The sequence below is a fragment of the Capra hircus genome, chromosome 3, assembly GCF_001704415.2.
Source record: "Capra hircus breed San Clemente chromosome 3, ASM170441v1, whole genome shotgun sequence".
NCBI classification, from domain to species: Eukaryota; Metazoa; Chordata; class Mammalia; order Artiodactyla; family Bovidae; genus Capra; species Capra hircus.
Window position 1 is genome coordinate 36,513,539 of NC_030810.1, and position 16,213 is coordinate 36,529,751.

At 41.2% G+C, this 16,213-nt stretch overlaps 1 protein-coding gene across 3 annotated transcripts in view; it reads left to right on the top strand.

The window, feature by feature from the left end:
* NFIA (nuclear factor I A) overlaps nt 1-16,213 on the top strand; it is a 401,134-nt gene that overhangs the window by 263,380 nt on the left and 121,541 nt on the right. For all 3 annotated transcript variants that reach the window (XM_005678336.3, XM_005678338.3, XM_005678337.3), the window contains exon 5: nt 12,530-12,647. In XM_005678336.3, coding sequence (XP_005678393.3) covers nt 12,530-12,647 — 118 coding nt within the window. The remainder of the gene's footprint in view (nt 1-12,529; nt 12,648-16,213) is intronic.

Sequence of the window (16,213 nt, forward strand, 5' to 3'; positions counted from 1 at the left end):
GTGTATGTGCTGAGTGTGTGTGTGTGTGTGTATAAATTAACAGGGGCTGGTTATAGAATTCATGTTCTAAAAATCAATTTATTACAAGGACCATTCTAGTGACCCCTTCAGAGTTAGTAATTCTGATAGAATAAGAGCATTCCAATACTAGATCTAATTCATCTACTTTAGGAATCCCCAAAATTTTTATTCCTCAAGCTTTCAGCCAAAACCTGTGTTTCTATGTTACCCTGGAAATTTCTCTTCCAGGGCTTTGAATGGATAGCAAGATATTTAAAAATCCTCAGTCTAAACACTGACATGTTAACAATTTTTTAACTGGCCAGCCATACTGTGGGTTTTTTCAGGTTTAAAAAGTATTTGGTTTTATAGTATTTGAAAATTTCACTCTCTTTTTCATTATGGACATAAAAATCCCAGCATGCTGGAGGTAATTTCTGCCAATGTAGTTTTTAGTAAGTCTTTATTTATGCACTCATAAGCCTCGATTTTTACAGAGCAGATATTTATATTCAATAGGTAACATTTAGGGAACTAAAAGACATTTTGGGGATTTCCAAAAGCCTGACAGAATTCTTACATTTCCCCACAATAAGACTTCAAATACTATGTTGAGATTTTTGTTGGAATATAGTGTCCTCACTAAATCTTGCTGATTATAGAGACCATTGCTGATGACTCTATAGGCATGTCAAGGACAAGACTGATGGGAATCACACTCAGAAAAGCCACATTTTAGGTCAGATATTGGGAACTGATTTAATCCAATATGTGATTGATATGAGAACATACTAGCGCCCAGAATTTTTCAACAGATGGAAGAGGAAAATAAAACTAAACAGGTCTTGCTGAAAATATTGAGAATTGTTGAAGATGGCTGGATTTGTAGGTTGTAGGGATGGGACTCTGTTGACTTGGTTTGGTTTCCTTTTTCTTTTTTTTTAAAATATATTTATTTATCTGGCTGTGTCAAGTCTCCATTGCAGCATTCAAACTCTTAGCTATGGCATGTGGGATCTAGTTCCCTGACCAGGGGTTGAACCCAGGCCGCCAGCATTGGGAGCATGGAGTCTTAGTCACTGGACCACCAGGGAAGTCCCAGTTTGGTTTCCTAAGAGCTAATTGTCAGATAGTCCCAGTGCACTCTTGGTTAAGGAGCTTACTTTAGAAGCCCATCCCTGGTTTATAGACCATTGTGGTGAAAAGACCTCCTAGGCCATCAGATCCATCCCCTGTCAGAAAAGACTTAATCCCATGGCCCAGGCTGTATATATACTAAACGGGTACCACATTCGACCTCAACCAAAAGCTGTGACAAGATGATACTCTAAAATGCAGATAATCAGTGTGGGTCCCAAAGGCAGAAGCCACAAGTGCGAGAGACATGTCAGCATCACTAACCCCACTGTGGGTTGCTCAGCTGGACCATGTGTCTGGCTCTTCACCCAGTGAAGTCACTGCCTGACACTCAGAACTCTAAAAAGAAAGAAGTGGGAAGGGAGAGGATGAGATAGTCGTTTTGCCAGTTACATGGTGGGTGATAAATATTTTTCTATTTAAATCTTATTAAATTCATCTCTCCGGTAACCAGTGATGAAGGAAAGACAAGGAGAAATGTGTGTTTCACCTCTGTTTCTTTGGCAGGTATCTAGATATCTGGGCTCAAGCCCCTGCTCGGTCACATGTTTAGCTGTGTGATCCTGATCTTGCTGCTTAACCGCACAGCTCGTTTTCTTACTTGTCAATGAGAATAAATACAAATACACATTCTATGTCCCCATGCAAGGATGAAATGAGATGATTCAAATAAAACACCTATTCCATTGCCTAGCACACAATAAATGCTTGATAAATATTAGTTCCTCACCATTTTTCATTAACAAGCTCATATAATTTTAGTTCAACTCAATAATCATCTGTTGCATGTGAATGTTTGAAGCATCAGTTACTGTGTGCTTAGAATACAGAAATAAGTAGCAGACAGTCCTTTGCTTTATAGAGTTGATACTGAAGTTTACTGAGACCCAAGACTGGAGTTTATGATTATCAATAAAGTGCCTGAGTATGCTTTATTTACAAATTGAACTCCTAGTAATTATCTATCAAAGATGAACCATCTAATGGCTCATAGTGGGGAGGAAGGAGGGCATTGGTGAATGGTTCTTATTTTAGTAAAAGAAAAAAATTTTTTAGAAATAAAAATTCCTCTGTTTACCTTCTTGCCACCCCAAGCACACATATTCCTTACCTTGGGTATTCAAAACATGAATGTGTGAAAACGGTGCTCTGTGTTAGCGATGCCTTTGAGAGGGTTAAAACATTCTGCTGGGTTTTGGCACTTAATACTTCATTTCATAAAAAACATTGCTTCAATCTTATAATAGCAGGGAAGTTCATTTTCACATAGAGGGAAACCCTTGTTTTAGTTCAGTGCCTGTCTTTTATGTGCCATTCTGGAAAAACACACTCCCGGCCTTCATTGGCCGGATCTTTCAGAATGGAAGAAAGGGGAAAGGAGAGCAGCACATGGTTTGCAGACCAGAAATCTGCTTGGCAAAGGAGTTGCTGAAGACTGTGGTGTTAGAGCTGCAGAGAAAGTACCTTTATGATTGATTTCCATTCAAGTCAGACTGACTGCAGTGTGGTCATTTTTCTAACCCATAACTGCTCACACTGCAGCAGTCTGCTATCTGCAGGGCGTCTGAATTATAGCAGTCTATGTCCGTGTTCCCTCTTACACAAATTACTTACACTGGTTTCTTTTTCCATGCAAATTCATCAGTTTTACAGCCCCTCGTAGCCACAGTCAGGAAACTCTGGCCGAGAGCACAAATTGATAAAATGAGTTAATTTTACTATACTTATTTTTTTTCTTTCTAAAAGCCCTTTCTCATAGGCAGTGCTCAGGAAGCATATTATGGTGAAAGGAAGATAACAAAGGAGTTGAATTTTCTTGCCATACATTACTTTCCAAGTTAATTCCCTTTAACGATGATTCCAGATTTGCTTGAGTTTTCATAGCATTGTACGTTTACAACTGCGCCTTTGATAGAAAGAAGACCAAGTGTTTTCCCATGTTCGCTCCTTTGTGCCTGTGACATGGACTTTCTTATAAGATCTTTGCCACTAGCATGCAAAACAACACTAAATTGTGCTGGGCCCTCAGAACTGTGTGCTGTTGTTGGACTTTTTTTGTCCCCTCTAGTCTTAAAGTACAAGTTCACAAAGTCTCAGTGAGTGTATTAGCGTATGTACTCTAGAGAGAAATGTACCTCTCTTTTCTTTCAGTAGTTATTTTAGAAGTTGGAAATCCACTACTAAAACCTCATAGTCTTTCTTGGGGAATACCTGTTGGCCATTACTCCATCTTGTTTAGCTGTCATGCAGATTTGAGGGAGGGCCAGGTGTGATTTTTAATCTTTACAATGTAAACACCACCAGGGCAAGGGTTTTTATATATCTTGTCCACTGATGGATCTCAAGCACCTGGAGTAGTGCCTGGCACATTAGAGTTGCTCCATAAATATTTGGTGAACAACAACCTCAGTTATGCAGATAATACTGCTCTAATGGCAGAAAGCAAAGAGGAACTAAAGAGTTGGCTTATAGGGCCTCTTGATGAAGGTGAAAAAGGAGAATGAAAAAGCTGGCTTAAAACTCAACATCCAAAAAACTGAGATCATGGCATCCAGTCCTATCACTTCATGGCAAATAGATGGGGAAAAAGTGGAAACAGCTACAGATTTTATTTTCTTGGACTCCAAAATCACCATACACCATGACTGTAGCCACAAAATTAAAAGATGCTTGCTCCTTGGAAGAAAAGCTATGACAAACCTAGGCAGCATATTAGAAAGCAGAGACATTACTTTGCCGACAAAGGTCCATATAGTCAAAGTTATGGTTTTTTCAGTAGTCATGTATGGATGTGAGAATTGAACCATAAAGAAGGTTGAGTGCCGAAGAACAGATGCTTTTGAGTTGTGGTGCTGGAGAAGACTCTTGAGAGTCCTTTGGACAGCAAAGAGATCAAATTAGTCAATCCTAAAGGAAATCAACCCTGAATATTCCTTGGAAGGACTGATGCTGAAGCTGAAGCTTCAGTACTTTGGCCACCTGATGTGAAGAGCCAACTCATTGGGAAAGACGCTGATGCTGGGAAAGATTGCAGGCAGAAGGAGAAAAAGGCAACAGAGGATGAGACGGTTGAATGGCATCACCAACTCAAAGGCATGTGTTTGAACAAACTCCAGGAGATAGTGAAGGACAGGGAAGGCTGGCATGCTGCAGTCCGTGGGGTTGCAAAGAGTCAGACACGACTGAGTGGCTGAACGGCAACAACTGAATGCAGCCTCTCAGAGAAGATGTGCTTTTAACCATAGACTGGCCACACTGGTCGTTTAGGTAATACTCCCCACTGATTCCCATTAAGCAAGTTGTAAATTCAGTGCCCTGTCATCTCCTAGGCAGAGTAGCTTGAAATTTTGGATAGAAAAAAATTTTTTTCCATCATCCTCTCTTTCCAACAATGCAAGCCTGAGCAGATTGTCTCTGGTGGATGGCAGAAGTTCAATAACCACAACCTTATCCAACTACTAATGTGTACTGAAGAGCAGGTCATTAAGAGGGTTGGCTACTAAAGTAACCCCTTTCTTCCAATAGCCCACATTACTGTAATGATTCCTTAATAGCAAACCATTTATTAAGAAATGACACAAAGACTACGTTCTACAGATGACAGGAAAGAAGGGTGGGGGCAGGGGGATGAATGATTTAGGAATAAAATCTAAGAGACAATTCCCCAAAGTTAACCTTTTGAGGAAAACTCCTCAGTGGAGCAAAAATCCACAAATGCTTTAGGTTGGACTAATCGCAGTGCTAATTAAGAGCAATGAGAAGCCCTTTCTCACCATTTATGTGTATTTATAGATTTCTAAGTGTCAGTTTGTACTGCTTAAAGTTTGGGGGGAGGGGGTGCAAATGGAGAGAATAGATATTTACTCTTCTTAATTCAAAACATATTTATTGATCATCAGCTGTTTGGGGATATAAAAGAGACTATGGGATCTGTAGGATTAAAGGCCACCTGGTGTAACCCCCCAATTTCATGACCTAGAAAAGTTACTAACCTCCCTCATGCCTCAGTCCTCCCTAGTGGTGGTGTGAGGATTAAATAGGATGAGGTACTTAAAGCTGTTAGCCAGTGTCTGCCCAGAAGTGATGCTTAGTCAGTGTTAGTCCTTGTTGTTGTGATGGTGATGACTGTAGTAGTGGATTCTCATTTTTATTATAATTATTACTAGCATTATGAAGTCCAAAGAGCTTAAGTGACTTAACCAAGTTCCTCTGGTGGTTATTGGCCGGGTTAGACTCTATAAACAGTCTCTCCGAGGCCCTGACCAGCACTTTTTCTATGCCCTGGGATGTCTATCCTTACAGAGCTTAAATTGCACTCAATCTAGTTGGGTAGAAAATCTTATATATTAATAAGAGATAAAAAATGATGAAGCCTATGGTCAAGTACACATGGAGAAAAATCAGTTTCACAATATATCAAGCAGAAAGGAAGTGTTGTGGCTGGTCCAGTCCTTCCTTAGCATCCCCATGTTTGATTGGCAGTGGCCATAATCTCTATACCAAACCAGCAAGCAGTTAGTCATTAGCTTCCTGGGCAGATGCATTTCCCTGATTTGCAAAAAGGACATAATACCATCATTAGCACATTTCATTATATACATCTTTGTGATACTTTATTAGCATAATATGATTATTTGCTTATTTATGCCCTTTCATTGTGTATCATTAGAAACTTGCCTTTTATACATATTCACTATCCTGGAAGAGGTGACAGATACCAACTGTGAAAATTTTATTTTCATCCTGGACAGCATAGTTTAGGTCTCTGTTCCCTTTGGCCAGGACTCCCAAATCAACCTGTCAACTGATTTCCCCGCCTCCAGAGTTACAGTCACCCAGTGTTCAATCTGTGTGCTGTTGCTGTGCTCATATTCCTCATATAGGCATACTCAGTCGTGTCCAGCTCTTTGTGACCTCATGGACTGTAGCCCGGCAGGCTCCCCTGTCCATGGACTTTCCCAGGCAAGAATATTGGAGTGGGTTGCCATTTCCTCGTCCAAGAGATCTTCCCAATCCAAGAACTGAACCCACATTTCCTGCATCTCCTGCATTGGCAGGAAAACTCCTTACCACTGAGCCACCTGGGAAGCCTGCGCTAGGCAACATTCCTCAGATTCGATAATTACTCTATCACTGCCATTCTCAGAAAATGTCATGGATCCCACAGATCACTCTCTTACCTCCTGCCGCCAAACTTACGTAACATTCTCCCTTTTGCCTAGGAAACTTCTCCTATCTTCTTCTGGGCCTCTTTAAACCCTCACTTGCCTTGAGAGCTCAGCTTAAGCACCCATTCTTCTGGGAGGCAGCCCTTTTTCTGATCCCACAAGCCAATAAGATCTATTACTCCTTTGAACCTCCCTAACACCTGACCTGCCTCTTGAGAAACCTATATGCAGGTCAGGAAGCAACAGTTAGAACTGGACATGGAACAACAGACTGGTTCCAAATAGAAAAAGGAGTACGTCAAGGTGTATATTGTCACCCTGCTTATTTAACTTATATACAGAGTACATCATGAGAAACGCTGGACTGGAAGAAGCACAAGCTGGAATCAAGATTGCTGGGAGAAATATCAATAACCTCAGATATGCAGATGATACCACCCTTATGGCAGAAAGTGAAGAAGAACTAAAAAGCCTCTTGATGAAAGTGAAAGAAGAGAGTGAAAAAGTTGGCTTAAAGCTCAACATTCAGAAAACAAAGATCATGGCATCTGGTTCCATCACTTCATGGGAAATAGATGGGCAAACAGTGGAAACAGTGGCTGACTTTATTTTGGGGGGTTCCAAAATCACTGCAGATGGTTACTGCAGCCATGAAATTAAAAGACGCTTACTCCTTGGAAGGAAAGTTATGACAACCTAGATAGCATATTGAAAAGCAGAGACATTACTTTGCCAACAAAGGTCCGTCTAGTCAGGGCTATGGTTTTTCCAGTAGTCATGTATGGATGTGAGAGTTGGACTGTGAAGAAGGCTGAGCGCCAAAGAATTGATGCTTTTGAACTATGGTGTTGGAGAAGACTGTTGAGAGTTCCTTGGACTGCAAGGAGATCCAACCAGTCCATTCTGAAGGAGATCAGTCCTGGGTGTTCTTTGGAAGGAATGATGCTAAAGCTAAAACTCCAGTACTTTGGCCACCTCATGCAAAGAGTTGACTCATTGGAAAAGACTCTGATGCTGGGAAGGATTGGGGGCAGGAGGAGAAGGGGACAACAGAGGATGAAATGGCTGAATGGCATCACCGACTTGATGGATGTGAGTCTGAGTGAACTCCGAGAGTTGGTGATGGACAGGGAGGCCTGGCATGCTCAATTCATGGGGTCGCAAAGAGTTGGACATGACTGAGCAACTGAACTGAACACATTCTAGTCGTTTCCCCTGTGAGATTTAACACATTTAGCCTTGCATTAGATATTCAGGTATAATTTTTTTATTATTCCACTAGGTTATAAACCCTGTGGGGGCAGATACAATATATACCCTTTTATCATTTCAAGTTTAAGACCAATATTGTACATGAAATTCAGGATGGTATGGCAGGAAAAGCCCAGCTTTTGAGGTCAGACATCCTTGAATTTTAATCCTGGCTGTCTCTCTTCCTTGCCTTTCTGTGATCCAGGGCAAGTGATTTAACCTCACTCCAGGGCTTAGTTCGCCTCATCTAGAAAATGTACCTTTCCTGAAAATATTGTTTAAGATTTAAGTTAGGTATAATAAATAAAGTGCTTCTCAAAACATGAGCCCCCCAGGTACTCAGAAAAGCCTACCAAAAGGCCACCTTTTGAATTGTTAATGACTTGGCAAGACATCTGTTCTCCAGATTAGAGGCACTGAGAATACCCAGTGCATTGCAGTGATATTTTGACCGTGACCTCTACCCTCAGATATAAAAAAGCCTTTCTCTTTGGCTGTCACAGCTTCACTGAATCAGAATCCACTCCAATAAGCTGACATGCATACCAACCATACACACAGACAGGACTGGACGATTTTTGCTTACAAGACTCTTTTGAAGAAAGCAGAATTTGGATCTGTGAGTTATTAGGGTTATGTAACCCAGGTGTGAAACCCAGTCTCATTTCAGAAATTTAGTGAGGTTTTAAAACTCAAGACATATATAATCAGTTTGCCAAATCCTGATGTTATTCAGCAGAAATCAATAGGTGCTAAGGGAGGTGCCGCATGCTGCCAGGACACCCAGTGTTGTTAGATTACAGCTACAGTATACTAACAGCTCACAGGAAGGAAATACACACGCGAGTTAAGGAACGTTTCTGTGGGCTTAATTATTTTTTTATTCTTTCTGAGAAGTGGACATACCATATGCACATGTGTATTCTTCTTCCTTCACCTATTCTGGCTCCCTTGACATTTTAAAACTATAATCAAGGCAAAGTACATTTTCTAGAGTAGAGCGTGCTAGTGTGTATGCATTCTAAATCACCTCAGTCATGTCCAACTCTCTGTGACCCTACGGATTGTAGCCCACCAGGCTCCTCTGGCCATGGAATTCTCCAGGCAAGAGTACTGCAGTGGACTGACATTCCCTTCTCCAGGGGATCTTCCCAATTCAGGGATGGAATCCACATCTGTTATTTCTTCTGCATTGGCAATTGGGTTCTTTACCACTAGCGCCACCCGGGAAGCCCTAGAGCATGATAGATAAAAGTGTTAAATGTAAGAGCAGCTGGATGTTCACCAGCAGATAGAGGGCCTCAGACTTCTCTCGTTAAGTCCGTCTTCTTTACATTTTGCTCTGTGTTTTCTTCCAAGAAGGTTTGGGGTCATCCAGTTTCCACAGTGCTCCATCCGGCTGAAGCCTCAACCTCATCTTGAAACTTGTGAAGAAAATCTAAATCTAGCCTTATCCTCTTTTTTAGTTAACAAGAGATGCCCATCTCTAAGCTCCATGAAGGCACAAACTGCAAGCACCTGTTAAGGGACTTCCCTGGCGGTCCAGTAGCTAAGACTTTGCACTCCCAAGGCAGGGGGCCTGGATTCGATCCCTGGTCAGGGAACTATATCCCATATGCCGCAACTGAGAGTGCAAATGCTGCAACTGAAAAAGATCCTGCATGCTGCAAGGAATGATGGAAAAACTCGTGTGCCACAACCAAGACCCAGTGCAGCCAAATAAATTTAAAACAAAAAACAAAAAACACGTATTATATGCCAGGTTGCTAAGAGGGGTGACCCGCGCCCCCATAACAGCAATCCCTTCTGCACCCATGGCCAATTTAAGGCATAAAGTATTACGAAATCAAAGGGGCTGCTGCTACTACTGCTAAGTCACTTCAGTCGTGTCTGACTCTGTGCGACCACAGAGACGGCAGCCCACCAGGCTCCCCCGTCCCTGGGATTCTCCAGGCAAGAACACTGGAGTGGGTTGCCATTTCCTTCTCCAGTGCATGAAAGTGAAAAGTGAAAGTGAAGTTGCTCAGTCGTGTCCGACTCTTACCGACCCCATGGACTGCAGCCCACCAGGCTCCTCCATCCATGGGATTTTCCAGGCAAAAATACTGGAGTGGGGTGCCATTGCCTTCTCTGAATCAAAGGGGAAGTTATGCAAATAAGTTTGATATAAAAAGCAAATTAGGGAATGACTGGCAAAATTATTCATTAGAACTCTGTTTCCACTCATTGTCAAGCCTAACCATTTGTTTGGGAAGTAAAGACCTTCCTTGATTAGAGCCTGTCATTGAGAGATGTTTCTGAATTTCAGAAAGTCTATGTGAATTTCAGTATTTTCTATTCCTTAGCAGTGACTATTTTTATATAACAATAGTTGTGATTAAGGTTTAGCCATTGCCATTATCAAACAACTAAGTGTTTATTTTAGAAATTGCTTTGCCCCTCATGCTGTTTCTTATTTCCATAGTTTATTATGGCTTCACAGTCTCCCCAGTTTCCCAAGCATCTGTCCTAGGAATTATCCTGTACTACTCCTTTTCCACCATTACCACACTCCAGAAGTCAATACATGTTCGCAGTTTCAGCTCCTAAACAGCTGTCTCCAGGCTCCTTTTATCCCTTGGACCGTGCCCCCATCTTCTCTTATTTAAATGACTCGACTGCTCTCAGCCGATTGGTATTATTCTTCAGCTGGTTTTATTGATTATATTCTTCAGCTGCCCCCCCCCACCCCATGCTTATCCTCCTGACAGGTGGCGTGTCTAGCTTACAGGTACAGATTTGACAATAGCATTCCTGTACTTTGTTGGTTTCCCTTTGACTAACAATCAGTTACATGTGACTAATGGTTACTGACTGCCTCCTGGTGTAAGGGATTATATTAGATACTAGTAGCATAACCCCAATAGTCCTGTTATAGTGGAGTATTATAAGAGCTTCATAGCTTATAAACAAGAACTGAATGAATTCAAATTCATATTCCTTAAAGAAATCTACCTACCCTTCATATTGTTATTGTTTTTCTTCAGTTGCTAAGTCATGTCTGACTCATTTGCAACCCCACGGCCCACCAGGCTCCTCTGTCCATGGAATTTCCCAGGCAAGACTACTGGAGTGGGTTGCCATTTCCTTTTCCAGGGGATCTTCCTGACCCAAGGATGGAACCCATATCTCTTGCATTGGCAAGCTAGTTCTTTACCACCTGACCTTAAATCTCCCCTCTTTCCCCATGTATTATTAATATATACCACATTATACCAAGTTATCATAATCCAATACACATTTTGTGTTCTCTTACCTGTATAAATGCTATTCTCTCTACCTAGAAGGCTCCATTCCTCTAATGGATAAATCCTGCTTGTTCTTTTAACATTCTTCCCAGGCCTCACATTTGCTGAGGCCCTCTTACTCCCTTCAACCTCTTATCCCTCGGCTGAGTTAGATACCCACTTCTATGCAGCCATATCTATTTAAGAATAACTCTGGAAAATCCCATGGATGGAGGAGCCTGGTGGGCTGCAGTCCATGGGGTCGGTAAGAGTCGGACACAACTGAGCAACTTCACTTTCACTTTTCACTTTCATGCATTGGAGAAGGAAATGGCGGCCCACTCCAGTGTTCTTGCCTGGAGAATCCCAGGGACAGGGGAGCCTGGTGGGCTGCCGTCTATGGGGTCACACAGAGTCGGACACGACTGAACCAACTTAACAGCTAGCAAAGGACTTATCAGATTGTATTGAAATTAATCTGTCAGCCTAACTCTCTAGAGCTGTTTCAGGGTAGGGACCATGTCATTCATTTAAGTATCTTCCTTACCCATCATAATTCTTGGCAGTAGCAGACTCTCAGTAATCATTGGTTGAAAGAGTGAAAGTCCTTGGTTCATGATTTTCCTAATTATCCTTTCTTCTTATGGATATGAGCCTCTATTTAATTTATTTATATATCCACTTCTATGGGCTTTAAAACTCTCAAACTAATGCCTTGATCCAAAAAGAAATGCATCTATTGCTCCCGCCTTGTATAATTTTCCAAAAGAACAGATTCCTTGCATGTATATAATTACACCACTAATTTTACACAGAATTGTCTTTTAAGATTGATCGATGTTATTTATTCATTTAAAAATATTTATTAAACTACTCCTGTAAACAAGATATCTACAGGCTCCAGGACATATAAAATGTGCAGAGAATCACATCTCACACAGGGGTCAGCCCTGAAAATCATGTGCAGTCAGTTATTTTTAACAGTCCCTTGAATCAGAGGTCGACAGATTTTCCTATAGAAATATTTTCAGCATAGTGAACCATACGGGCTCTGTCACAGCTACTCTGCTCTTGCAGTGTGGAAGCAGAGATGATATGTAAATGAAGCTGTGCGGGTATTCCAGTACAACTTTATCTACAAAAATTGTGGCTCAGGGACCATAGTTTGAGGACCTTGCCTTAAACTGGAAGGTGGGACAGACAGTAAAGATGTATGCAGGGTGCTGAGGGGATTGGGAATAAGGGGAAATCACACATTCTCATCACATGAAATTGGGATTAGGTGACCTGCAAAAGATGAATTTGCAGTTCAGAACTAACTCCAGAATACAGATGTGTGTAAGCTATCACGATCAAACAAAGCTAGAAAAACCCAGGGAATGCTGGTCGTTCAAGAAAAGTAGCAGACCAAAATGTGAAGGTATTTTTGTTAGAAGCACCCAGGAATATGGCAACCTTAGTGACAATTTACCATTACAAAAAAAGAGGAAAGATGAAAGGTATGTTATAGAAAATATATGTCCTTCTGATGCAGAGGATTTTTATTGTCAGAATTCTTTTAAGGTCTGAGTTCATTACTGATAAATTTGGATAAGCTAACCATATAAATTCAGATATAAAATGTGTTAAATGTAACACTGAAATATGCTCTCATTGATCTTTTATTCACAGACCTTACCTGATATTTCTTTCTTTTTTTAATTCTAGCACCAATAGCTGCAGGAACTGGTCCCAATTTTTCTCTCTCAGATTTAGAAAGTTCTTCATACTACAGCATGAGTCCAGGAGCAATGAGGAGGTCTTTACCCAGCACATCCTCTACCAGGTAATTTTATTGTTGGCTCTTAAAGAGGTCAAACTTCATAGTTTACACACCTTGATTTTTAACTCTGGGCCTACTAGACAGTTAGCAGTGTGCCTCTGGTAATAGATGGTAGAAGTGAGTTCAGCCCTAATGGATTTCCAGTGTCACTGAGGGGAGAGAGCGCATGCGCAGGCGGCGTGCCTTTGTGTGCGTGTGGGGAGGGGGAGGCTTCCCAGGTATCTCAGTGACTACGAATCCACCTGCCCCTTCAGGAAATGTGGCTTCCATCCCCGAGTCAGGAAAATTCCCTGGAGAAGGCAATGTCAACCCACTCCAATATTCTTGCCTGGGAATTCCCATGGACAGGGGAGCCTGTGGGCTGCAGCCCATGGGGTTGCAAATGAGTCGGACATGACTTAGTAACTAAACAACAACATAAACTCACACACACACACATATACACACACATATGTGTATGTATGTATACACACACATACACGTATATACATGCAGACTCACACATACACATCAGTCAGTCAATTCTGTGGCATGGGCTGAAAATAGTTAAAGACAGCTTTATCCAAAATGAGCGAGTTGTGTTCCGCTGTAAACTGTAAGCATTAGTCGGAGTTAGTGAGATGGAAAGTCATGGAATGGGGTGAAGACATGAGCAAAGACATAGAGGCAGGATGGAGTATGAAAATGGCATGTTCTCAGAAAATTCAGGACAAGGCTTGACTAGGGAAAAGTGTTTTGGCTAGTTCGGCAGAAAGTTGGCCCTGGTGACGACAGTCCCAGTCTCCATGCCTGCAGCAAACATTACCACTCAGTTTCAGCTCTTTTCCTGCTACTGCGCCCTGAAAGTTCTCAAAATGCAGTCTATTGGAGCTGCTCTGAGAGATGCGACTATGTGATATCCTAGTGTGAAGATGTAAAAGCAGATGCAGCCCGAGAGCATCGTGGGGCCAGATCGCAAGCACTGTTGCACCAGGAGACCTTTAAAAGAGTGAAGCTGAAAGAACACAACCATATAACGATTCCAGGGTGCTTGATCCCCTCGGGGTCACGAAGCCAAAATCAGAATGAAGCATTTTGCAAGATCCTGTTGTCTCCAGATAACCTGTACCAGAGGGAAAGGGATTAGGCATTAAACCCACAGTATTCTTTTACAAATTGGCTTTAGCACTGGACTGTGACAACAAAGAAAAGAATGGTGCAGAACGATCTTTAATGTTTGTGTACTTTGCAGAAAAACATTTGACAAAGGTATATTCCTCCTAAAGCAAGTGTTTGAGGATTTAAAACAATGTCCAGATGATAGAAATTTTCCCTGGTAGAGACTCATTCTTACTTTGACTTTATGTATTTTAACCATCGTTACTTAAATAAATCATCAGCTTAGTCATTACCAATAAGTTGAAGACGGTTAAAGAAACCGTATTTTCCCAGATATAACCACCAAGTCCTACCATCATCTTTCACATTATTTAAATATCCCCCCTAGTTCACTGGGGTATAAAAAAGTCGTCTCCAGTGCCACTCCCCCCCTACAAAAAAAACCATTTATAACAAAAGAACGAGATTTTGAACATATTCGGGTATTAATACATTCTGAGGATTTTGAATGTTTGCTGATGGAAGGGACATTGTGTGTAACTACACTTAGTCAACATAAAAAAGCTTTGCAAATACTTGTGGTTAGTGATTAATTTAAAAGTCGATTGACTGTTTGTTTTTCATATGTGCACTGTGCAGGTACCATGGACAGCCCAGCTTCTCCAGCTGTTTTTTGCCTTTTGTTTCAACTTTCTGTGTGGAAGCCTGGTTATTAACGTACTTTAAAAAGCTAGTGTCGTTCCCATATTCTGCAAATAACTAACCCTGATAAGGCAGTAATTATACACAGCATCAGTAGTTAATAACTTGGTAATATGTTTGTTTTGCTCTCATTAGGCTCTCCTAAGATGATTCTTTTAAAATTATTCTTTAAATATATAGACTCAGCAGAATTATCTGTGTACAGTTGAGGAACTGTGCCCAGAAGAATACCCCAGATTTCCATATAGAAAAGTTCATCAACCAGTCAGTCTTTGTTTATGCTATGCCAATATTAATCGGTCACCTGCTCTGTGGCAATCACTGTATTAGGTGCTTTACATACCTGATAGGAGTTAATCTTCACAGGAATTTTACAGTTCAGACAGTGTTGCATGTAACAATGGGTCAGCTCACAACTTAGAGAAGTTAAGTAACTTGCCCAAGGTCACAGATCAAGTAAGTGGTGGAGTCTACATTCAAACTTGGAGCTGCTGAACTTTCAAACCATACTGTTTTGACACTGAATCCTCTTAGGAATGGGGCTCACTCTTTCAGGAAGGAATAGAATAGGAAGCCCCCAGAAAGGATTATCTGGCATCTCTACTTTTCATGGACTGTTAGCATTTGCTATTTTGAATTATTATTATCATCTTGAAGGTATGTACAGTTCCTGCCTCCCCTTCTGGATTGCAAATCCCTTAGAGCAGTGGTCCCCAACCTTTTTGGCACCAGGGACCAGTTTCATGGAAGACAGTTTTTCCATGGATTGGGGTGGGGGGAGTGGTTGGGAGATTCAAGCACATGACATTTATTGTGCACTTTATTTCTCATCTAATGCTGCTGCTGATCTGACAGGGGGTACTGGTCCATGACACGGAGGTTGGGGACCCCTGCTGAACTCTTCCAGTTCAGCTGCAAAGACATATTAAGTCCCAAGGATATGAGATTCATAAGGCACTATGGATGTAAAGTCAAGTAACAGGAGCTTTGCAGTCTCATGATATAGACTGACAAGTGAATGAATATTTTTAGTTCAGAGAATTCGGAACACTCAGGAAAGAGGCATTTTGCTGTTCTTTAGGGATAAGATAAAGCATCTAGGCTTTGCACATAGTAGGAATTAAGCAAATATTTGAAACGAACATAATAGTCTTCCCTTAATTTCTAGGTAGTATTGCTAAAGACAGAACAAATTCCACACCCAAGAAGAGATGGTGTATCATTGCTTAAAAGAGTATTTATCCTCCTTCTTATGTAGAGACCTTACTGGTCCTTTCCTGTGTCTCTCAAGTGTTTCTGGGAGGATAGAATTTATGTTAGATAGTCAAGAGCAAGAAGCCAGAATTAATAACTGGGGGTTCCCTGGCTGTCCAGTGGTTAGGACTTCGAGCTTCCACTGCAGAGGCCATGGGTTCCATCCCTGGTTGGGGAACTAAGATACTGTATGCCGTGCAGCATGGCCAAATTAAAAAAAATAAATAAGGAACAAAAGTAATGACTGATTCATATCTAAATTTAAAAAAATAAAGGAGATTGATAGGCATTAACTATATTCCTTCCAGTAAATATGTTCAAAATCATAGAAGGGGTAGTATAAAAATTGGGATGCAATATACTTTTCTTATCCCAAAGAACTTCATCAAGATAAACTAGCTGTCAGGTTTGTGAAGTCAGTAAACTTTGTCCTGGAAGCCCTTCACTCATCGCTCCCGGCACTTCTAATTTTCTTTCCTCCTGGATCTTGTTCTCTCCTCTAGCCTGTATCTCCA